Raw genomic sequence first — 26,350 nt, 5'->3', positions numbered from 1 at the left:
TCTCCCCCCACTACTATTACTGAGTCTAACTCCCCTTTAGAATCTCTGAAAACACTACTGCAATTACACTTCTACAAATTTATGGGTCCCCCTCCTTTCTTTCATACGACCTGTTCTGCAGCTCTATGTTCCTGCTTTTATGATCCGGTCCTCCTGCACGATCTTCTGCTTGATTCCCCGTGCCCGTCTATTCGTCCTTCCTTCGTCTAATACTGTCAGGAAACCGTCTGATGCTGGCTCCGTCCGTCCTTCCGATTCGTTCTGCCCTCCGTCCTTGGTCTTGCCCGATGCTCGACCGATATTAACAATTTGGGAGTGTTGAAATAAATAATTAGTAATAATCAATTACTGAATAAATCCTCTCAGATAACAACTTGAAGACTAGCTGTTTACAATGAACACACTATAGATATATTCTTGGTGCCTACCCTAAACAATTTGATAAACTTTGTGGATAAATTAATTTGACTGTGCTCGACTGTGTCAGCGTCCGTCCGTTTCCCTTGCGCTTCCGCTTGCACTTCCGCTTCGGCTCCAAGTGCAGTAAAACACAGCTAGCAAGTGGCACGTTCAAAAACTTGTTTGTTAAACTAAATTTAATTTATACCACCGCCCTGGTTAAACTTCAATTGTTTAAACGCCAATTTTTTAACGCCACTTAGCTTCCAGGCACTTTGTTCCCAAGCCCTGTGTGAGCAAGCTCAAAATGAGGGGTGCACTAGTTTATAATACACCTGCTCAATGAGAGACACCTGAGCTCAAGTAACCCCTCCCCCTTACCAGAGCACTGCAAACCTGAGGGGAAAAAAAGGGAACAGTTTAAAAACTGACAGAAAAGGAAAAAGTGTTTTTAAATACTAAAAAGGAAGGAAGGAAGGAAGGAAGCAGAGACAACAAGTATTCCAAAAATCAAGCACTCAATATATCCCAAACAGTTCAAATCCAATTTTTTAACGCCACTTAGCTTCCAGGCAGTTTGTTCCCAAGCCCTGGTGAAAACAATGTAAGGTTAAATATTTAGGCTTGAACAAAGTTCTTTCTCCACCTTCCTTCCATTAAATATAAAGGATTAACCCATGAAAAAACGAAAGTTTTAAAGATAAAAAATATTGTGCTGGTTCAGTTTTAATGCGGTAGTATTAAGGCAGTAATGGGAAGGGAAATAACCCAGAGAAGCTTTATAAATAGGCACACCTGGCCAAATTGGTATTTCCAAAGAACTATTGATTTCCACATTTTATAAATACATTTTATTAATTCTGTATTACAAATACACAGACATTATTAAAAAAAAGGGCTTGGGAAGAAATAATAATATACTGTATTTGTAATATGGGGTATAGTGAAATGCAATTGACTTTATGTAAAACAATCAATAAATACATCTTGAGAAGTTTTGTTTATACTGTCTGTGAGATGAAATACTAATTTATTGGTTTACCTGACCTGTAGTAATCATCCCTCTAATGTGGTACAACATAAGGATGTGATCTAGTCACTGAATGATGTCTCAGCCATTCGTAAGACAGACAGACACATTCACGTCCTGCAAATGCACAAAGATGTGACTCTAACCACAGCAGTCTTGTTGGTCATGGACCAGCAGCATGGAAGCACCCTTTATTCTGTAGTAATAGAATAATATTTTGTCAGTCCCAAAGATGTGAAAGCTGAACGGTGAATCAGCAAGGTAAGAAAAGCACCAATGCCTTTGAACTTTGATGTTTGCAAATAATTTAAGCAAGGAAAACAACAAATGCATCCTTCAACAAATCAAGTCCATTGTTATTTTGGAAGCTCAGGTCAGTGGTCTTATTTTTGACAACTTGCTAGAAAAGACAATTATGTTTGGAAATGTTGAAAAGAAAAGAGAACACTCAGGGCAATACAGCGGCTGAATATAGAAACAAAAAATATGAACAGACCGTAACAAAGACTTAAAAACGAAATAGAAGTCATATAATTCTGGAGTAATACTATACACGTGGAAAAGAATCCCCGCTAGTACAACATCTCCATTAAAATTATTATTCTATTATTGAAGAAATACCACCACCAACCAACATTTCAGGACCTTTTATAGACTCTTTCTCCAGGAAAATGGGACCTCATAAGACCCCTTTCTCAAGGCTAACTTTGGTTGCTGATATTATTCCTCTAATGGTAGAGTACAAATCAATCGTTTTTTAATGGAGATGTGTACTGGTGCAGATTTTTCTCTATGTGCATTCTATACAGGGTGCCACATTCTCCTGCTCACTTCAAAACATTTAACCACTTCATGACTCTGTCATGAATCCTCAAGGGGTTAAACAGACAAAAGACACGGGGACATGTTCATATTTGTAGAGACGGTGGCCACCTTTACAATAGAAGTGATTCTGATGACTCAGCTGTCGCCAGATCGCTTCTACGATCCGGTAAAGTGGCCACCGCCGCCCTCCCCCCCTCGCCCGTGTTTTCTGGGCTCTGCTGCCCCTCCTACGGACCCAGGCCCGGCGTCTCGGGTGTCGGCAGGAAGCTGGGGAGGAGATTGGTGAATGTCCATTAGATACAGGTGCAGTGTGACGAATGTAGAAAGTCTAACGACTCACATGACTGTAACTTTTATGACATTGTTATGCCATTGTTAAGCAATACATATGCTATTCTGGAAATGCTATGCACATCTCAGTAATGTTTGCTGTATACTGGTCTGACTGTGACCTTGTTCTTTTTTGTTTTCATGTGCCAATGTTATACGTTTCAAAAAAGATTTTTTTTAATAATTTCCAGACCCTAACTGATCTTACTGTGAAGAACCCCTTTCGCCCCTTGTGCTGGAATTAGGGGCGACCCCACCTGGAGCTAAATTAGGACCCCACCTGGAGCTCCTCCCACTGGACCAGCGCGCCGCTGACTCGTCCCTGCTCTCTCCGGCACAGTGAATCACAGTGAGTGAGGGGAGATTTGGGGGGATTTACTAAGCAATTATGTATTGTCTGCACTGTATTAGCAGTATATACTCTATATAGAGTATATACTGCTATTAGAATGCAGACAATACATTTACAATTATACTAACATGAATGGATTAAATGATCTGTATGTAGCCCTGTACTATTTAACCCATTCATGTTAGCAGAGGATCAAATGTATTGTTGCAGGCACTCTATATAGGGTGTAGGAAGTTCACCAGAAGTGGAGTTGTCTGACGCAGTGCCATCTAAATATGCGCCCCTTTTTATAAATATGCCCCAAATATTTCAGTAACCTAAAGCTGTGTGACTTGCATTTTAGGTCCTCCAATACGTTTCAAGCTAAGTTGGCAATACACACATGATTTAAGTATTCAAACACATACAAAGCCTTAGACTATCCGCTATTCAGTACGTTAGGTGTTATGTAACTGCCCTCCAGATATTTTGATCAATTTTCACCCACTCCTCAGTGCAACAATACTTCAGTTGAAAGTTGTTTATAGTCTTCCTCCCCTGAACTGTCCATTTTAAATCCACAGCATTTCAATGAGATTCATATCAGAGCTTTGACTAGGCCAGTCCATAATCCTCAATTTCTTGTTTTGTTAGTGTGCTTTGGATCACTATCATGTTGAAAGATACATTTGTAGTTCAACTATTAGACAGATTGCATTATATTCTCATAAAACATACTTTGACATGATACAGAAGTCATGGTTGACTTCATGACTGCAAGCTGTCCAGACCCCGAAGAAGCAAAGCAACCCCAAACCATAACATTTTTACCACCATGCTTCACAGCTGAAATGAGCGCCTATTTCGAAAATTATGTCTTTGATTTACAATTAGTAACTATGTCTATGGTTACTGTCTGTGGCCACACATTTCGATCATTCTTTAATCAGTCCTCAGCACATTTTTCTAGAAGGCCTGATTTTTGCGCAAATGTTCAAATGAAAATTGTAGTCTTGCTCTAAAATACTTTTTAGACAGGAAAAACTTTTTCCTGGCACACCTACCATGCAGGTTACAATTGGTACAATCTCCTTCTGATTGTAGATACTTGTACTTGACACCAACAGTTGCAAGAGTTACCTGCAGATCCCATGGGTTCTTGCAGACCGCTAAGGGTCACCATATACGTTACAAGCTGAATGTACAATCTTTGTACAGTCCATGTTATCAAAATTATATAATATGATGACCTTCCCTTAACTATCGATCAATTTGTATCCAATCAGGCAGGTCCCTGCACTACATAGTTGTTGGCAGATCTGTAATGGATTGTTTAATCAGACTGTAATATGTATGGGGAGCTTTAGGCCTTATTCACACTGGAATCGGCCCGCACGTACAACTCCGTTCTGCATGCACGGCCGTATCGGGCAGCTCCCAGGAAGGATAGGTGCTGCATGTGATTAGTACGCAGCCCCTGTCCTTCTCTATGAGAATATGCAGCCGTACGCCGTCCTACGCTCGCTCGCCCTGCACGTCCGTGCGGGTGTCCGTACTTGTACACTGACAGGATGGATCCTGTCTGCGTCCGATCCAGGACACCTGCACCTGTACGAACCTGCACTTGGGGTGAGCGTAGGGCGGCGTATGGCCGCATAGTCCTAAACAGTGAGCTCTTGGGCTGAATTGCTAGACAAATTAGCAGCTTTTTAAAATCAATAACACGCCGATTATTTTCCTTATAGTGGAATGATTCATTTCAAGTAATTTGGAAATCTTTCTAAATCCCTTGCCTGACTCATAGGCATCCACAAACTTAATTTTGAAGGCCTTAAAGAGCTATTTTGGTCTTGGAATAATGATACCACACATGCCAATGGGAAAAAGAACATCAGACCCAAGAGGTCTGAGCTTTAAATGAGACAGATTTTACCTCTATACTCCCGAAGGATGATTTAATCATTGGCACTTAGTCTGAACCTAATTCCAATTTTCATTTTGTATTTGAAGGGGTGGTAATTGTAGAGCGTGTACATACGTTTCATATGTCTTTATTTAAGTAATTTAGATTATAATAATAATTACAGTATGTCAACAATTTCCATGGGGTGCACCTACATTTTCACATGATTTGTATAGCTTATGTCTATGGGTAACTTTTATGAAGTTAACCCAAAGGTTTGTATCTGGGAAGGTTATTTGGCCTCTATGGGAAGGAGGGTGGGCTACCAACACTACTTGTAAATTGCAGTAAACATAAAAACCAGTGTTACACGTCTTAGAAATTTCTTGTTATAAATCAAAGAATAGAGCTGTTCCGGGATCTTGACGTGTTTTCTGGACTTTCTTTGTCCTAGGCCAGGAGTAGAAACTACATGGGATACAGGAAGACATGAAACACCCCTCCTCTTCCCGGCTCAGGAATGAACACCCCTGTACTTGAGTCATGTTTAGTCACCAAAGCAGAAGAGTTTCCTCCCCTCTAAGACTATGATGCGATGGTGATATACAGTATATGGAGGCACCAGCTTCAGTCTTGACACAGTGGGGGGAATTTATCAAAACTGGAGCAGACAAAATCTGGAGCAGTTACAGCGTTGAAAATGAAAGGTGAATGCTGATTAGTTGCCATGCACAACCGCTCCAGAATTTTGATGAATCCCCCTCAGTATTGTTTAACCGCCCTGGCGGTCTGATTATGCAGTATTTTTTCATGCCAAAGCGGTACATTGTTTTTCATGGAAATTTGTTGTTTTATATTGTACTCCTGTAATTCTTAGTACATCTTAGAAATAACTCACCTAAATCTGTCCAAACAAGAGTCTAGTAGACATACCGGATATAATAAAGTTTGAAACACAAAATAAAAAAAATTATAATATAATAATTAAAAAAATTGTCCAGTAAATGGGTATTCTGGGGGCGCTGCCTGATCCGTACCACAGTCAATAGAGCACCAAGTTCGCACATCACTGAGCTCGGTCGCAGAATCGTCGCTGTCCTCACTTTCAGTGTCTGATGACGAATTTCCGTACGAATCGCTATCACTCAATTCTGCAAGTGATCCTAATTTACTATCGCTGTTTTCTAGCTGGTCTAAAACCGCTTTTGACCTAAAGGGACGCTTTTTGGATGCCATGGACGTTCTCAAGTTTCCAGGCAGAAAGAACAGTAAAAGTGCAGGCAGGGCAGTGGACAAAGCTCTAGGGACAACATTGAAGTGAAATAGTTTGATACATAAATGTAATCATAGCAGATTACATTGTATTCTGAGTATTCTGTGTACATGTCATGTTTTCACTTTTGAATTTCCTGCCGGCTCCGCCCCCAGATGTGACGGCGAAAACGAAATGGAAGGAGGCCCAAATAATGTATAAAACTGTTTCCATACATAAGGCAGATAATAAACGCTTTCTTTCTTCTCAGCGGTTTTTTGAGGAGGGAGAGAGTGTAGGACACTTGCTTGCCATAATAGCTAGATCACAGCAAGATTCTGGCTATATTAACTCTATATATGATAATAATGGGGTTTTAGTGACATATACGCCCGATATTTTGTCTACATTTCAAGAGTTTTATGGAGATATATACAGCTCCAAAACAACTTATGAGTTAGAAAACTTAGAAAAGTTTCTTGGAGCATTGTCTATTCCGAAACTTGAAAAGGCTGATAGGGATATGATGGACGCCCCGCTTACATTAGAAGAGCTACAGAGAGCGGTTAATATGGCGTCGGGTAATAAGGCATCGGGTTCTGATAGGCTACCATCTGAAGTATTTAAACGGTATTTGCAGGTGCTTTTACCTGAATTGCTGGAGGTCTTGAATGCAGCATTTAGGAGGGGGAAGGATTGCCTAAATCAATGACGGAAGCCATAATAATGGTGCTACCTAAACCTGATAAAGATAGGTTGTATATGGAGTCATATAAACCCATATCGCTACTTGCTTCTGATGTAAAAATGTTGGCTAGGGTACTGGCTGAGAGGTTGGCTAGAGTGGTCTCTCGTTTGATTCATATTGACCAATCTGGGTTTATCCCAGCTCGTTCTACATCTATAAATATTAGGCGTCTCTTCTTAAATATGCAGCTGCCAGTGGACAACACAGTTAATAGAGCCATCCTGTCTTTAGACGCGGCTAAAGCGTTTGATAGCGTGGAATGGCACTATTTATGGAAGGTGCTTGAGAAATTTGGATTTGGGGCAAATTATATTAGATGGGTACGTTTGTTGTATTCTTCCCCTAAAGCTTATATGCGGATTAATAATAGTATATCATCACTGTTTCATCTACATAGAGGGACTAGACAGGGCTGTCCACTTTCCCCGCTCTTGTTTGCATTAGCAGTGGAACCGTTAGCCATAGCTATCAGGCAAGCACCGATATAATAGGTTTTCGGAGAGGTGAAAAGGAGGATAAAATCGCCCTTTATGCAGATGATGCTTTGATTTTTTTAGGGGATACAGATAATTCCTTAAAGTCATTGATGTCATTAGTACAACAGTTTGGCTCTTTTTCGGGTTTTGATATTAACTGGGGCAAGTCAGCATTATTACCCTTAGACCCTATTTGCTGGCCTCTGGCGAGCTGCGCATCTCAAATTAAAACAGTAGACTCATTTAAATACCTTGGTGTTATGGTGTCAGCTAATATAGCAGAATATCTCGCTCTTAATTTATAATTCTTGTTATGTAAGTTTAAACATAAAAGTAACAGTTGGTGTAAATTACCACTTACAGTTATCGGCAGGGCCAACTTGATAAAAATGATATGGGGGCCACAACTGCTATATGTGTTACATAATTCTCCTATTTGGGTCACACAAAAATGGTTTAAAAAGGTAGATTCTTTGTTTCGAAGCCTAATATGGAGGGGGAAGACAGCTAGAATACGGCTTTCTATCCTACAAATGCCCAAGGATAGGGGAGGATTAGCTGTTCCTCACCCTAAATTATACTTTATGGCTCCCCAATTGCAATATATGGCTGGTTGGGGCCAATGGAATGGGTAAGATCCGAACCAAAGACTCTTGTCTCGTTATACACCTGCCTCTCAATTGGAAGCGGGTTTGGATTCAAGGTTTAATAAATACCCAACGGTTGGTTTAATGGGGAAAGTATGGCAGGTAATGAGAACTTATATGGGATATGAAGGGTATAGTTTTCTCACACCAATTTGGTATAATATTAATTATAAAGAGTTATATAAATTGGAGGGGATTGAAACATGGATCACTAAGGGAGTGAATTATATGTATCAACTATTTGAGCACAATATTTTTAAATCTTTTCACATGTTGCAAGAGGAATTTCAATTATCAAACACTTTTTTTTATAAATATTTACAGTTAAGACATGCTGTTCAGGCACAGAGTAGAATTGCACCTTTTGTGTACGTGAAGGCACCACTTATTAAATTGGTTGCACACTCAGTTGGGAGGCAAGGTTTAATTTCAAAAATCCATGATGCACTTATGGATGAATGGGTATCAGGACAGCGACTTAAGTGTAGGGGAAGGTGGGAAAGGGATTTAGGGGTTATATCAGATGATTTATGGAAAGAGGTGCTGGAAAATGTTCCACTAGTATCACTATCACCTACTCAACAACTAACACAATTGTTTATCTTACATAGAGTTTATTATACCCCTCAAAAACTACAGTGTTGGGGAAGGAGGGAATCTGCAGCCTGCCCTAAATGTTTGGAAGAGGCTGCAGATTTGTTGCATATGTTATGGAAATGCCCAAAACTTTTTCGATACTGGAAGGAAGTAGTGTCTATTATTAATAATATATGTCAGATATCTATATTGGCTGATCCTAGGATATGTTTACTGAATCTAATAGTTAAAGACGAATATCCTGAGCAAATTTTCCCTTTAGTAATACGGCTTCTTTTTGTAGCAAGAAAATTAGTAGCCTTGAGGGATGTCTTCTAACCCCCCCACAATTGGTGAATGGCGTACCCAGGTTAATCTATTGCTGTTTAAAGAAAAATTGGTGTACCAACACAGGGGAAGACCTACACAATTCTTTAGAATGTGAAATGTGTGGCTTTCTACACCAGGTTTAGCACCCGATTCTTTAGTAATACAATATATTTTGAGCTAGGAGTTATTATGTAATGCTTAGCTGGTCGATTATGGTATGTAGATGTTTATATGTATATATATATGTAGGTATGTATATATATATGTATGTATGTGTGCATATATGTATATGTAACTGTGGCAGACTATCTTTTCCGCTATTGGTACTGAAAATTAACCCCCGAGCCACACTTGGGAATACCGCCAGTGGGGTTGAGGAATCGTAAAACATAAAATCACTGTACCATTACCTCCACTTTACAACACATGCCTGATAACATGAGACTATCTGATCATATTCTACTTAAACCATTGTTGACAAGCGAGTGGAGACTGTAAAGCATAGTCACATACATAATCCATTGTCTGGGGTGTTTCATGTGCTCCTGCATCCCCTGTGGTTTCTACTTCCGGCCCAGGACGCATGAGCTGGCTTGCACAGAGATGGTATAGTTGATAATGTTATTTTATACAGCTGATTCCAACAGTATTTTTTCTTTGTGCGACCCTTCATGTTCTCCTGAAGAAGTCCACAAAACACATCAAGAACCATGAACAGTTTTATTCTTTGATTTATAACTAGAAATTTCAGAGACATATGCAACATTTCTGTAGAATTATTGCTGTGATTCTGGGGGAGGTGATATTAAATGTACTTTAGGAATCTGCATCAGCTGTTTTTTATTATTTGTTTTAAACATTTTCATACATTAAAATAAAATATGTACTTTTAAAGATATCTGGTTTGATGTTGTATATATCCTGAAGGCCCCATATAGGCAGTTTTGTCTACTTATAAATACATATTATATATTTTAGTTAGAGAAACCTAATTAAAATGAACATTTCCACCACTCTTAGGGCCGTTTCACACCTGGGCCATCCATGAAAGCGCGTCAATCGTGCACGATACCATGTGGATTGCCGTGCTGTCACGTAGTCGCCCATCACCAATGATTGTGCTGTGGGTGCCATTATTTTCTAATGGCACCCCAGTTGCCCTGGGCGGATCGCGATAAAACAGCCGCACGTTGTGTAGTGCAAAAAAAATGGTACATGCACCTTTTTTCTGTGATTTCCGCGCAGATGTACCCTATTAAAATCAATGGGGCCGTACGGCTGTTATTAAAATCAATGGGGCCTCGATGTCTGCAATTAAGCAGGACCGCACGATCCTGGGACGCACGTCCTGGATCGCTCTGGTCTGCACCGGCCCTAAATGTACTGCCCATCAACCCGTCCCATTTACAGTAAAGGTGCCCATACGCTGTACGATTCTCAGGAAATCCTGCGATTTGGTGTGCGCACACGCACACTGCCCGTTTGCAGTGATCGGAAGCCCGCCCCTCACTGCGGTCATCGGAAGATGATCGCAAGTACGATCTGCCCGTCCAAGATGGGCAGATCGTACGAGCTTTCAATAAGCTTACAACCAATCGCAAGACAAAAGTCTGGGCACCTTAAGAATTACCTTGATGGTCAATTTGTGCAAGGGACCCATGGTGGAGAAAAGTTAATGCCTAAGGACATACAGGATAAGGAACACTGAATGTAGATGATCTGCCACACTGCCATTTTCTGGCCTGGCAGTGTATATTGCAGCACTCTATCTTTTTTTCTCCATGAAAAAGCTCTCTCTGAAAAACAGCCCGTGTCTCACCAGCTTTACATGGTAAATACTTCCATAACAACTATAAGGGTAGACACAGAGCACAGAATAAATCAATCTTCCACGCTGTCCGTGGTGCTGGAATCTACTCCGAGCCAAGCTAAAATACTACAAAATTTATTTTATGAAACTGAAATCTGAGTCCAAAAGCAACAAAAGGAGAATTCCTCAGTGCTGACATTTAAATTGAAAGGAAGAATGAGCAAAATTTAATTAATTTACAAGACTTAATGTAGATGTTTAGTTTGGTTAAGCAATGCATTTAAAAATCGCCATTTTTTTTTTTTTTACTTGTTTTCAATTTTTTTCCATCCTTCTGCAGTCTCTTTGCAGCTATATTCTATCTACATGCATGTACTCTAGCAATGGCTGTACGACCTTAGGGTGTGTTTTGTATAGGGTTGCTATGGATGGTGAAGATGAATTGGAAACTTCTTCTCTTTTGTATGTATGCTGTGCCATTAGGCTGGTGGTACAGTGATATCTTGAGGATGAGGGCACAGACAAGTGCATCTCCAGATAAAGCTTTTTTGGGGGGGTTTCCAATATAATAGTGACTGGTGGTTGAACCCCCTGTAAGTTTTTTTTTTTTTTCCTGCTGCCTGTGCCCATTGGAAAGATTTACCTTTATTTCCTGTCTTGAAGACACTACAGAATGTGAGACGAAATCTCTCCAAAGACAGAGAAATTCCCCTAGTGGTAGATTTCTCTTCACCACATTTTGGACTTCTTATCACTTGCTGTCCCACTGAGAAAGGAACGCAGAGAGCAAAAAAAAAACCTTGGAGAATGTAGCACATCCCTACTTATACAAAAACTAGAAATATAAAAACTTTTTTGCTTTATCTACATGTAAAAAAAAAAAAAATACGTTTCGTTCCCTTTTTCAATTTAGCAATTTGAAGATTGTAACCCTCTGAACTTAAGAGAGACACTTCCTTTGTGGACAAGTATGTTTAATATGTACAAAAGCAGATGTGTCTGGAATATTCAAATGTTTGTATGAGTTGTCACTTTGTATGCTACTTCATCTCCCTGTGTGTTTGGATTTGAAGCACATGCGCTGTGCAGGGCATAAGCACGTCTAACATTGGCAAAGACAGGTGGATGGTAGACACGAAGCCACAAACACCCTCTTGATGAATCACAGCATGTCTTTTGATTGAAGCCAGGAGGGAGTGAGACAAAAGGTTTATTTTAGTACCATGTAGCAACGATTACATACTGAACAGAAGTACCAATCTTCTGTCTATAAAGTTAAAAGATCCAATAATAAAAATTTGAGATGACGTAGTACAACTGTAGCAGTGTAGTATACCTCAAAATTATAAATAGTAGAAAGCTCCATGCTGACCAGTGAATTGATATTGAGTAAATGTACATTTTATGAAAAAACAAAAATCTAATGTTAAATGCTTGGTAGGAACGTGGCAGTCATGCTGTTTTTCATTTTGGGGAGTCAATATACCATAGTTCACAATGCAACAAGCTCCTGGTTGGCAGCAAGAAGCTGGCACCCATATAGTAGTGATGTAAAATTTTACTTGCCCCTGATGCTCCATGCAGGCTGGCGTTCTCATTTTGACCCTCTGTGGTCCAATGTGCGAGCTGGTGTTCCTTTGGTAAAGTGCTGTGGTTGTACACTGCTGGGGGGCGAGTACGCTTTAATGACAGTACTGCATCTAATTAGGGTGCTGAAGGCAACAAATTGTAGACCTGGTCCTATACTGTAGATGCTAATGGAAAATACCCCCCCAGACTTCCCTCTTCTAGGTGGATCTGAGTTACAATATTTATGTGGCACTACAGATTCTCCAGTGTTTGCCTACAACTCATATAGTTTCCAATAATTAATAGCAATATTTGAACTATGCAGTGCAGGATGTGAAGGGTACAGCACCCTAAAAAAAGTACCTGAACTTTCAAAGTGGTGCACAATAAATGGGAAAGCAGATGACAGAACAAGTCAGTAGTATTGCCTGTAGGCTCCCTGACATCAATCTTTTCCCCATTACTAACTTACCATGCTTGTTCTGTACTGCGTCTGTGAGAAAATCACCATTTGGTAGAAGTAGGGCTTTGCTTTCTCTGTGTCCCTCATTGGATGAGAAAGAAAACCAGTTATCTAGCCATCTCTGCCTTTATTACTTTGACTGGTTGACCTGGAACAAGCACACATCTAGTACATTTTGAAATTCAGAACTGCATAGGTTTGTCAGTGACTCAGAAAATACTGAAGCCAATGTTGAAGCATAACAGCTAGACCATTTTCAGGAGAGGTCAGCCGTAGAGGCCTACATATTGTGCCTATGATGTGTTTGCATTGGTCGGGTCTTTTCTGCCCGTGCGTGCCCGCTAGGCGGCGCGCGCGAGCAGAAAAAAAATGCCGTCTGGAGACGGCAATCCGCCAATGCTGCGTTGCCGTCCGTCCGTTTTTTTACAACGGGCGGACGGCAAGTGGTTAAGCTTCTGCTTGTTCTCTCTATTCCTAAATACAGCCATACTGGGCAGGGGATGTCTAAATAAAATTATGAGCACATGGCAAGTATCTATTATTTCTGCATGAAAAGCTTTAACAGCTGCAGAAGAGAAAGTTGGACTGCAAAAAAATTTTTTTTTAAAAAGAAAAAAGGCCTATTTATTATATATTTATACTTTACCATATATACAGAACAGTGCCATCTCATCCACATATAAACCAACATTACAAGAGGTTTGACACAATACACTATAGTGTACAATAGTGTGGGATATTGCAGCCAGAAAGTTCTAATTTGAGTAGAAATAATTTTTTTTGTAAGTGTCTCCCTTTTACTAAAAAGGTATCTCTCCAATTCCAGGACAATACGGGAAAACAAAGGTGTGGCATTTTATTTCATATAAAAAAACTTTATTTTTTTTTTCTTCTGAAAGTCATCTGACAAAAGAACACTGGATTGCGCATACTCATGGCAGTCATTTAAAACAGAAAACTGCATTGCAGGTAAACAGGTTTTAATAAAAGGAAGACAAGAGACAAGAGAGAGAGAAAAAAAAAAGGACAGATAAGAATAGAATGTGCCTAGAAAATCCTGACTAATGCAATGCACCAAGAATCCTGCAGGGATTGAGTTACAGTATAGTATATATTAGGCAGAGTATGCCAACTTTGGAATATCTCATCACAACATTACTGATGTCATAAACGTCTGCACGCTGGATTTCGTAGTGCATTTAATAATATAAATGAATAGATAAGAAGTGAACAGCTTTCTCCATTAACCTGTTTACAGACAACAAATGTCATGTATCTGTACCAGCAGTGTCTGAACGCGTTATATAGTATCAGAACGTTCACATTTGCTACCACCATGTATGAAACAGAAGACGACTCCAATATACCATTAAATAGATTTCTGCATCAGTGCAAAGATTAGGAAAAGAGACTCCAGCACTTTACTGCAGCAACGAGCGTGCCAAAGTTACCCATGATGCTTCACACCTCGTGGCTTCCATGTTTCCCTGTGTACCGTGATAAAACTAGCTAATTCAATTTGCCAGTAGTGTCCATCTTCCAGGCACCGGTTAGATAACGTAGTCTTATAAAAAGGAGGTCTCGGCCCATCTGCAGCCAACTCCAGAAAGGCACCAGCTTGGATCCTAGACACAAGAAAAACACAAAAACTGTCAAATGCAAAGTGTATATGCGCTATATAATGACCAATCAAAGCCAACTATTATTGGAAGGTTTTACAACAAGACACTGATTGTGGGGTCTGTGATGGTCATGCGTTGAGTTCCTCCATGTGTCAGCAGTTTTCTTTGCTAAATAGATTCTTCCCTGTTCATTTTAGAACTCTGTTCTGCAGAGAGTGTACTCCAGGGCTCCGACACTCACATCATTCCAGAAAGTCATGCTTGTACATGGTCTTTTCTGCTCTCTGCAAAGTCTTCTTGTAGCAGAGCTGGAGAAGATGAAGCAGTAGGGAGAGCTGTCCTGCGCACACTTCCTGCGTTCTCGAGAAGTTCAATTAGCTTTCCTAGTTCTGAGTTTGGGACTACAGAATGATTATTTGTCTATGTTGTGGAGATGGGAGATTAGGAGGGTTTATGTGGTCCACTAGAAGACTAGGAGTATAATGCATTTCTGGAAGGCCAACAGGTATTTCCCTGCACAGTAAACTTTCTGTTATCCGGTAATCCAATCACAAGGACTCTCATCTAACCCAAAAAAAATCCCCTGTGTACTCACTGTTCTGCAGCATGCATTATCCTGGAAACGATCGTCTATTTGTCTAAATTTGCTTCCGATTACTGCATTTCAATACGAATATGAAGTCAATAAGAGTTTACGTTATACAATAGTATAGTATGGGGTATGCCATTAATTAGACCTATTTTTATTAGTAATTCTCATGCAACCAGAAACTACATTTATCCAGAATCTATCAATCCCCGTGAATGCTGGATAACGGGGAGTTTACAGTACTTGCTGGTTCTTTGAATGGAGAAAACATGGAGAAATGTTTTTTTTTTATTTTTATTTACCCCGACAAACTTCAACCCCTTAATGATGAAGGTAAAACAAACTCTAAGCCTGAACCCAGTTTTGCAACTGTGGCATGTGTTAGTAAACTGTAATATATGTCTAACTACTTACTGTATCCAGGTGAATAATACTTTGTTTTTTAGGGAAAATGTATTTAGCGGTAAATGTTAATGTTTCAAACTATTCCTCTTGCGAAAAAAAACCCACAAAAACATTCTTTTTCTACTCACAGAGGAGAAACAAAACACAGGGGAGTTTCGGGAGAGAGGAGGGGACCCAGCGGCATACCTTATCCTGCTGGGTGACTGTCCCCTCTCTAAGATGGCCGCCGGCAGGTATCAATAAGATCGCCACGCATGCACGATGACGTCATCGCGCATTTGTAGTGACGTCACGGCGGGCTGTCACCTCCCTCTGAAAAGTTGGGCACTTGGTCATGGACTGAGCGCCCAACAGTTTCGGGAGAGGAGGGGACCCGGCGGGATACCTTATCCTGCTGGGTGACTGTCCCCTTCTCTTTGTGCCGCCGTCCATCACCAAGATGGCCACCGGCAGGTATCAATAAGATCGCCGTGCATGCACGATGACGTCATCGCGCATTTGTGGTGACGTCATGGCGGGCTGTCATCCGATAACCGCTCCGTGTGACACCCAGCCTCGGGACCCCCTGCTGTGAATGGCTAATCGCAGTGATCACGTGATCTGGAACCAATCTTCCCAGCTCCTAATTATTAGTTTGAGCAACAATATTATAGAACAGATTGAAACTACTGTATGAAGAAATCTAAAACTAAACAATAAAAGGTGATCAGCGCCAGTAAGTGTAATGTGGAAATATGAGCTACCAAGCACTAAGGATATAACTAAATATCTGTAAAATGTGAAAAAACAATATTGTGCCGAGCTAATAATCATACATATCTAATAAATTGAAACATATATAAATGAGTCACATATATGAGCCTTCAAACAAATGAGGCAAAAGAAATATCTACACACATACAAAAAAGCAATATAGGCAAAAAAAGTCCCAAGGAAAAAACAAACGCAAACAATGGTGATTGTGCAAAAAATTCCTCAGATGATTCGCAGCCAATGTGCATATAACTCTCAGGTAAGGATAATCACACAATGCAGGCAGACCTTCACCTCCACCCAGTGAGTGATGATAACAAGTGAATGCTCACCTGGGGAGGTAGACCCACAGAGCTAGGTCAAATGCACTTTTTCCCTTCTTAATGGGGGAGGGAAGCCCATGCACAGAAAAAGGCGATAAGGTCTCCTCAGATCACAGGTACCAGTATAAATCCAGGTGGAAAGAGAAAAAGGACAAGGACATAGTGCGTAACGTCCAATAAAATGCAATTTATTATATAAAAAATGCGTACTCACAATGGTGTAAACAGTACAGGCATTGGGTATTGCTGGATCATACCAGCAGGACAAATGGCAGCAAAGTGATAAGAAAACTGTTCGTCCGGCTCAGCGTGGTGACATCAGGAGCTCTGCTCTGCCTAGCTGTGGGTCTATATTGTTTTTTCGTAAGAAGAAATCGCTTTTGCATTACGTTGCCATAAAAGAGTAATCAGCAGTGGGAATCAAAGGTTTCGGCATATTTTATTTAAATCACTTATGGAGATGACGTTTTCAGCTTTCAATATTGCCGTCTGTCTAGACATCACTGAAAATTCCAGCTCTCATGACTACATACTGCATGGTACACCTTCATCTTACCTTCAATTTCCGTCCAGTTTACTGCAACTTCTGCAACTGGGATCTTCAGGCACTGAGCTATATATAGGAGCTCCACATCAAACGCCCTGCATAAACAGGAGATACAATATATTGATCTGAGCTACAGAGGCTATTTCAGATGTCATTACATTTCTATGCGGAGGCCATTTAAGAGATGAGGTTGTTAATCTGTTCAGAAACCTCTTATTATGAGCAGAAAGGTTAATTACAAAGATAAGAAGGTTAAGGCACAGAAGTGATTTTTTTTTATCACATCGGTGAGAGCTGATCAGAAAACAAATACATGCACACTGTACTCTTTAGATTACAAAAACTACAATCTCTACACCTGAAAATGCAAAAAAAGTGAGCATATCCTTAAAACGCTAAATTGTATTAAACTGATCTGAACTGCACTGTTTAGACAAATAGTAAAAGAAGAAATGGTAAGACCTGCTTACTTAGGCGAGTTCGCTACAGATCCTTTTATATGCTTTATCCTGAGGCACAGGCCAAATGTCCCTGCCAACACAGAGATTGTTGAGATACTGCGCTCTTTAAAGTGACACTGAACTCAGGAGTTAAATCTTAAAAATGCATTCAAGTATCTTAACTAATAACAGAATGTATCTTATTTGTGTATCACTCGGCTGTAGATCCTCAAATCATCTCTGAATCCATGTGCCTACGCCTGCGCACGGGGCCCAGTGCTTCTGCCACCGGCAGCCACCCGGGAACAAAGGCCGCGATCGCACAGCCATCAGGGGACATACCTCTGTCCCTCCCCTCTCGTGCCTGCGCCTCTCACAAGGGCTGTGGGAAGGCTTGGTAGGAGCAATGCCAGGGATCTAGCTGTGGCCTTAAAAGGGACCCTGAGGATTTAACCCTTGCTTTGCCTGAGATTTATGCTGGTGACCTTGTGGATTTAACCCTTGTTTTGCCTAAGGGTGCTGCCTGTGACTTGGCAAATTTCATCCTTGCTTTGCTTGAGATACCTGCACATGAGCCTGTGGATTTAACTTTTGCTTTGCCTTACATTTCTCCCCGTGACACTATAGCTTTTAAAAATAATTAAAGTTCTGCCTGATGAAGGGGATCCTGCGTGACCCCGAAACGTCACAATGAGCATGTTTTGCACGTGTGTCAATAAATAGACGTACTTCTACCTTTGGAGTGCCGGTGTCCATACTTTTTTGTATTACTGCACGGTAGCCATCCTTCGACTGCCGGTGCACCCAACCATTCTTATTATGGATAAGCGGTCAATGGGTATATGGATTGTTGATGTCTATACAGTTCACCTATAACTCTCATTAGCATTGCTATTTAGTAAAATGATAAAAACAGATCTGTAAACAGTCCTGTGGGGCCTGATGAGTCTGTTTTGGATCAGAGACCGGCACCAGCGCTGGAGGGACTGTCGGAAATGAGTGGAAGGAAGATGATCGGATTAAGAGGCATCAAACAAGGTAAGTGCTTACAGCAGCATTGGGGGTGGGGGGGGGGGAAGCTTTACTTTCACTTTAACCCTTGCTGTGTATAAAACCTCTGCCCATGAACCTGTGGATTTAACTTTTGCTTTGTCTGAGACCTCTGCCCGTGACCCCATGGATTTAACCCTTGCTTTGCCTTACACTTCTGTCCGCGACACTATAGATTTTAAGTATAATTAAAGTCTTTTGTTCTTTGGCATATATCTACTGCTAGCAAGGACTAGAGATATGCCCCATGATTAAAAAAAAAAAAAAAATTATAATTAGGCAAATACCTAATTACTCATCTGTTCCAGCGCCGCTTGCTCCTGTCTGAAGCGTTCCCAAACCGCTGTGAAGTGTGCGGGTGCTTGCGCAGTAGAGCGGAGGGGAGAGAAGAGAAAATTAAACTCAATGGACGCAGCTAGGCAGCCGGGAGCACGCACGTTGGACAGACACTGTGAGGCCCGAGGAATCTGCGGTGGATCAGACACCGGCACCAGCGCTGGAGGGACTGTCGGAAACGAGTGGAAGGAAGAAGATGACCGGATCAAGAGGCATCACATAATGTAAGTGCTTACAGCAGCATTGGGGGGGAAGCTTTAGTGTCACTTTAACCCTTGCTTTGTATGAGACCTCTGCCCATGAACCTGTGGATTTAACCCTTGCTTTGCCTGAGACTTCCACCTTTGAACTTAAACCTTGCTGTCCGTGACCCTGTGGACTTGATGTTTGCTGAGTCGGACTGTCATCTTGGGGGTACCTGCCCCTCTGCTAAAATCCCTGTGTTGAACCCCTTAATAAAAGCTCCCTTCGCCAAGGGTCCATAAAACTACTTTCGGTCTCCGTGTGTGTTCTGTGTTGCCCACTCCCTCCATCACAGTGTCAGCACCAATTCAGAGATGATTTGAAGATCCACAGCTGAATGAAACACAAATAAGGTTAATAATTCAGGAACTTGAATGCATTTTTAAGATTGATCTCCCGAGTTTAGTGTCACTTTAAGCTGGCACTGCCCATATATGTGTGAGACTCATCAGCTTTTCATGCTGACATCACCAATCAACAACAAATCAGGAAGCTTTACTTTATGTAGTCAAGGCATGTGCAAGAGTTCCTTGGCGCTTTATCAAAAGGCATACATGTCATGTCAGGTAGAAGATGGCAGTCAGCTCTTCACAGCAATATGGCGTCATCAATTCCTATGAGAGCAACTGAGAATGAGCTGATTGATCAGTTACGTTACCTATTCGCCAATTACACAGGTGGAAATTCATATTTGCCATCACCAGTAGGTAGGGCGATACTACTTATGCTGGGCACACACCTTACACCTTGTAAGGTAATTAAAAAAACGTACGATCTGCCTATCTTGGACAGGCAGATCGTACTTGCGATGATCGCAAGCCCGCCCCGCTGAGGAGTGGGCTTCTGATGACTGCAGTGCTGATGGGGCAGTGGGCGCATGCGCACACCGGCCCGTGCGGCATTTATCTTACGAACATGCCACACACCCGCCGACAATCGTACGATTCTCGGCGGGTTTTCGAACATGTTCAAAAGATAAAAGTCGTGCGACCTTACAGTAGGAGAGGTCGCACGCCTTCCACACACCTTACGATAAGGTCGCAAGGTGCGTGGGCACCTTTAGGTTGATAGATTACACTGAGAAGGAAACTCGTTATGATCTTCATGTATCATGTGTTAAAGAAATACGGTGTATTGCTCACAACTGAATCCTTCTCTTTATTTCCTGACCTCCACCAGTATGGCAGAAGGAATCTGACTGGTTGGAGAACTAAAGCCTATACAGGTCACCTATAATGCTCATTAGCTTTGCTATTTAGTAAAATGATAAAACAGGTCTGTAACCAGGCACCATTTCCTCCGATTTTAACCATATCACACCTCAGCTCTAGTTTAGGATTGCTCATACGTTTAGTATGGCTGCCATATAAAATATAAGCAGGGAAAAAGGCAGCACTTATACGTGTGATTGAGGATGTCTGAGACACGCACACTATCGAGACAGCACTGTTTAGTTAAAGATGGCAAGTCAACTGCTGGAGACAGAAACATTGTTAATATTTAGAAAATACCACCACATGCTAATCCCGGGAAAGAGGAATGTTAACAATCTGCTAGTAAAGATAAAAATAAATCTTCAACTACAGCAGGGTGTCCTGTCATCCGGGCTGCATCACTGTCCACCTTCAGAGCATGCATATAAACCCAGAGGCTCCAGCAGCCGTGGAACCCCCAAATTCCCAGCTACTATGGAAGCTACAATTATTGGACGGACACAAAGTGATCGGAGTAAAAAAAAAAAAAAGGACAACAGCTCGTCAATTTATAATCAGTATAACAAGCAGTTGGAAAGGGGTCGATTTACGATAAGTACCCAATTCAAAATGCTCCAGTTAGTAATGTGAGCTAAAGTCGGCTTCTAAAATCATAACCAGAGCAAAAGGTCTCAGATCCATACCTCGGTCATTAAATGTGAGAGGTGCACGTCACTGTTAATATGTCAAGCTGCTTTAATATATGTGCTCATCTTTAGCTGGACATATTGATATACAGTTGTGCTCATACATTGCATACCCCTAGCAGAATCTGTACAATGTTAGCCAGTGCCACGATACAACCCACTGACAATATGCAAACAAGCACCAGAAAAGCCTCAAAACCTCTAGAACAAAATCATTTGGAGTGATGTGACCATAAAGTTCAATTATGGCCTTAACTATAGATGCATTTTTTTAGGGAGGTGTCAACAAGGCCCATGAAGGGAAGCACATCATCCCTACCGTAAAACATGGGAGGAGGATCTCTGTTCTTTTTGGTGCGAGTGTGAGCTACAGTGGCACCAGGACTTTAGTCAAAATTAATGGAAAGAGGATTTCAGCATATTTTAAGGAAATATTGCAGGAAGCATTGCATTGATAAACCCAAAAGCTGCATATGAGGCACACTTGAACTTTCCTCAGGGCAATGATATGAAACAAAAGGCCAAATCTACCAATCAGTTGCTGCAGAAAAAAAAAGGAAGGTTCTGAAGGGTCCATCAAAATCTCCTGACCCCAACATCACTGGGACACTTTGTGGAGAACTCAAACATGCCATTGACGGTGTACAAACAAATAATCCACAGGACCTGGAGGCTTTTAGCCATGAAGAATGGTCAGCATTACAACATTACAAAATGAAGGGCCTAATTCACAACTATCACAAAAGGCTGCAAGCCATCATTGACTCTAAGGGAGCAGTACACAAGATAAAGAATCAAGGGCATGCAAACTTCTGAACAGGACCAATCTATTCTTTTCCTTGCTTGCTATTGTTTAATGTCTATAGGCACCCCATGTACAGATCTCACAGATTGCATGCACCTGGCTGTTAAATGGAACAAAGCAATTGTTGTCTGTGTGATTAAGGAACACCAGAAAATAGAAAGGCAATATTAAAGATGTACATATTTAGGGACTGTTTATATTTAAAGGGGAGGACACTACTACTGCAGGTAGGAGAATTCCAGAGAGTGGATGATGATTTGGCACACACGCCAGTCTATATACTCTTAATAGATAAATTAAATGTATTCTAAATGGTGCTAGTAAAAGTTCCTGTAATAAGTCTATATACAGTATATTGGATTCCTATATTCCATGCCCCCACTATCTCCACACCTTGCACTAAAAGGTTAAGGGTGCAAAGCCCTTAGTGGGCCCCAATCCTGCCAGCAGTTCTGTAATAGCAGTATATGCGTTTTACAATGACAAAGGAATCCTGCATTAAGGACACTATAGAAGCCTTTCTGTAATAAAAAGTGTACCATTACTAATCCATTATGTAGTTTAGTATTAACCACACTGATATTATAAATATAATATTCATGTTGAAGTGGAAACTCACCATCGATCAACATGAAGAGCTGTGAATGTGCGGGCAGCAGCTTCTCTTGTAAACAACTTAAAGCCACACTGTGTGTCTTTGACTCCCCGGACACACAAAAACCAGACAAGGAAATGGAAACCATACATAAGGAAGGTCCTGAACACAGAACGCTGAAAAAAAAAAATCGTAGAAGAGATTAGATCTTTACGAACACCTCAAAAAAGAAGGGGGTCTCCTGTCACACTACAGTAAGGCTAAGCTCATACCAAAAACTATGCGCCAACATGTGTTGCATTTTTTAAGGATTTTATTTTAATTGAACATGTCCAATTAAAAAACGATTTATTCTTTCCTGCCCAGGTAAATGTAGAATAATGCATGAAAACACATTAAGCGTGAACCAATTCTAAAGGAAAAATGGAGTCAGCCAATCCGATGATAGCTTTCATTTTCCACCCTCCTGTCCTGTCCTCCATATTTATACAGGAGGTCTATGGTCTGATGTGCTAGCTGAATGCGGGGACAATCAGCTGGTTGCTTTCACTATACAGCATCTGCCCAAAGCTCAGGATATCAGACTTTAGCAGTCTTGAGGATTTGGCATGGTTGAACACAGCACAGAACAAGGCGAGTATACAAAAGGGAGTAAATTAAATTTGAGGCTTCGTTTTGGGGACACATTAGGTTACCTTTAGGGCTTGTTCACACCATGTCCGGATCATGTCCAGACCAGAACAGTTTGTTTCTGGACCAAAAAAGTTTACGAATGTATCCCTATAAATATTTCTGGGCTCTGTTCACATTAGCGCAGTCCATTCCTTTCCAGACAAAAAAAAAAAAATACTGCTCATCTCATTTCCCTGGTCTGGAATGCACGGAAACGCATAAAAAATGCATGCAATGCACTGGAACGCACCTAAAAAGCCCATTTTAAAAGGTAACAAAAAAAAATAATGCAATAAAAACAGGGGGGGAAAAAAAAACCACACTACGTTTGCAGAGCTGCTCCGGAAACTGGAACCTGGCCTCCGAGTCAAGTATTGGGAGTCATGTTCAAGTTTTGGAGTTATGGTTATATATTAGGGAAAGGGGGTTGTTAAGTGCCAAGGATGAACAGAAATACATGGTACTTCCGGGCATAGGGAGCGACTCACTTCTCTTCATTTTACATGCTGTGCTGGTGTAGTTGGTATACAGCTGACAAGAGTGGCAAGGTAGCAAAAAGGAAGGAGAGTGCGAAACTGGGAAGAGCAGCAGTTCAGTGGCCTGTTGCTTTGTTCTGCATGTGTTTACACATTATTTTAATGTTTAGAATTAAAGTTGATGTCAGGAAATGCTTGTTAGGAGAAATAGGGGGTACAGCAAGTTTTACATTTGTACTTTGCTTTTCAGAAATAGTCAAACAAAATATCACCAATGGAAGCAATGAAGATGTGATCTCTCCATACTGTCTGTGTACAGGACAACCCAACAGATGTAGTTTACAGCTTGTGAGTTGATTTACTGCTTTTTCCAGAAGTCTGCAAAGTAGCTTGAGGTATAATTTCAGGCATTCCAAACGCCAACCTTAGATGTACATCTTTGATCATATATTACACATCTACAGGGATGTCAAAATAGAGATTCTGCTACTTTAACAACATTTAGAAGGGTCATGTACAGCAGGCGTACCCTTCAAATGTCCTGTCCCCTACAGTAAAGAAGCAGGCAATGCTCTTTAATGAAAATTTGCTAAAATCCTCAAAATATATATAACTGGCAGAGCGGAGGCTATTATCTCCTCAAAAGTGGAGTTACACTTTAAATCACAAAGGTTGAACAATACATGCACAATAGCCAGATTTGTTCTTATATCTGCAAATATTTTTTTAACCTTTTACTTTATTTTTATTGGAATCCTACAATACATTCAAGAACATAAAAATATTTTACCTTGGCTATAGACTCATTCTCTAGGTGCGCCCGTGACCCACATGATATTGCCAAGTTATCCTAGTTTCAAAAAACAAAACACAAGCATCAAAATAGCACAATCTGTAATACATAAACCAGCAAAAAGAAAGTCTAGCTTAGTTCCTCCATGCCAAAACCTAAAGCCACAATAACCAATACTCACTGGCCCGGGTTTTAGACTCTCAAGTCCATCTTCAACATTTTTTAGATCTGCAAACTTGGTGGCACCATCAGCATCGGCCATTAATACAGTCCTGCCTCGTGACACCAGAGTTCCCTGAAAAAGATGTAAAACAGATGAAGAATCTTAAAAAGCAGCCAAACCAAAAAGTTATGGCGCTTATATAGACCACTAAAGCCCGACTGCACAGGCTTCCATTCCCCCCCCCCTGCCCCCATTAAAAAAAAAAACAAAAAAAAAACATTACTCTCTCCACAGCTCCAGCACTGCCTCTGTGTCCTCCTTAGCTGCTTAGATCCAGCCCCAATTTGTGGGTTGAATGATGTCTAGCATCACTCAATCATTTCCTGAAAGCACAGTCAGTTAATGATACAACCTCCCTGTGCGACGCATCATCATGCAGCCTTGGTGTACAGCGGAATGCTGTAAATATTGGTACCTGAATGTCACAGCATGAGCGCGTTTTTTTTGCTGCAAAGAAGACCACCCACTGCCATCATTGCAAAAGAAGAAGAAGAGGGACCCCGCTTGCCCATGTGACAGGCAGGAAGACAACTGGTTATAGGCATATAACAAGAAACTATAGCCCTAGACTAGAAAAAACCCTCCTAACTAGAAATCCTTGTGGAAATGTGGGATCAAGGTGCCTCACTAGTTCTTTATTGGTCTCTGTGGCTGCTGAAGGTTGGCAAGCCAAGAGGAAACCTGAAACTGTAATCATGTCCAGTGAAGTATGCCTTAGCTTATACAAAGCCCAATACCAGAGCTGGTACATTAGACAGTGGTTCATCCAATAGGCTGATCCAAGCCATTGAGTGGCTCTCGTGCAAGAGACCTTGGCTAACACAAGAATATAGCTCTTTATTTTACCCAGGTTACTGTAAATTTAAAACTTAATTGGACTCTTAAAATTAACTGCAATTTTTTATAAAAAAAGATCCTTTCTAAAATTAGCTATTATTAGCTCTGTAGTTGGCCAATAGGCACGCAGTGTTTGCAGAATGACCTAACAATATTTCTGAAATGTTAAAACTAAGAATATTCAGAGTCTAACTGTAATTTTCCCAACAGCTGTAACACTGATAATTTTCCCTGATATACACATGGCCACTTACAGTCTGCATACGAAAGCCAGTAATTAAAATATGGGACATCTCCCATCACTCACCCACCTGATCTATCCATCTGTTTTTAATATGAAGTTAATTATTTACTTATTTTCTAAATCCTTAAAATCTCATGAAGACCTGCTAATGGTTTACATTGGAAAGCTTACAGCCTGATCTTTAAGAATATACACAATACTACAAAATATCGCTACATTAAAAAGCTATTGGTTCCAATTAACATACTGTAGGTATTCTCAAAAATATACATTTCTGAACTTTAAACCAAAAGGATGTGGAGGTGGGGATTGGAGGAAGAAACTAGTTTAATTGCCCCTTTATTTTTTTTATGGCAAATGTTTTTTTTTTCTACAGTTAAAAATTGGATGGCGATATCCCAGTATTTAACATTCGCATATTAACTGCCAGTTTATGTTCTCATCTCATATATTAGGATGGTGTTATGTAGACTTTAAGTTCAAGATGTTACTTACTATGTCTAATTTAACTTGTTATTTTATGAGTCAAATCTATAACTGGCTTACACTATTGTTGTGACTGTATGCCTCTATCCTAAATAAAGAACATACAAAAAATATGAAACATCAGGCGAGTAAAAAAATTTGAATATCATTAAAAAAAAATTAGGCAATGATTAAATACACGAATAGGGTAGGGAGTAAAGGGACTGCACTACAACAAGCAGAAGCAATGTACAAGGATTTGCAGTATGGAATTTACACACTATGACAACACATGAGTAGAGTGAAGATACATGTATAGGAATGACGGAGAGTAATAAGGAAT

At 40.6% G+C, this 26,350-nt stretch overlaps 1 protein-coding gene across 3 annotated transcripts in view; it reads right to left on the bottom strand.

Moving 5' to 3' along the window:
• Window positions 1-13,727: 13,727 nt before the first annotated feature.
• Window positions 13,728-26,350, bottom strand: part of ALG5 (ALG5, dolichyl-phosphate beta-glucosyltransferase) — a 27,011-nt gene continuing 14,388 nt past the window's right edge. For 2 of the 3 annotated variants that reach the window (XM_018554095.1, XM_018554078.1), the window contains exons 6-10: window positions 24,420-24,533; window positions 24,236-24,295; window positions 22,322-22,473; window positions 16,938-17,023; window positions 13,728-14,314 (exon numbers count right to left, since the gene is read on the bottom strand). In XM_018554095.1, coding sequence (XP_018409597.1) covers window positions 14,199-14,314; window positions 16,938-17,023; window positions 22,322-22,473; window positions 24,236-24,295; window positions 24,420-24,533 — 528 coding nt within the window. In that variant the 3' untranslated portion in view covers window positions 13,728-14,198. Of the gene's footprint in view, window positions 14,315-16,937; window positions 17,024-22,321; window positions 22,478-24,235; window positions 24,296-24,419; window positions 24,534-26,350 lie in introns of all 3 variants that reach the window. The other variant, XM_018554087.1, reaches the window with a different exon arrangement.

Source organism: Nanorana parkeri, unplaced genomic scaffold, assembly GCF_000935625.1.
Source record: "Nanorana parkeri isolate BGI_ZX_2015 unplaced genomic scaffold, ASM93562v1 scaffold8, whole genome shotgun sequence".
Classification (NCBI taxonomy): Eukaryota; Metazoa; Chordata; class Amphibia; order Anura; family Dicroglossidae; genus Nanorana; species Nanorana parkeri.
The sequence above is the reverse complement of the archived record's forward strand: the minus strand, read 5'-3'. Positions and strand labels throughout refer to the sequence as shown.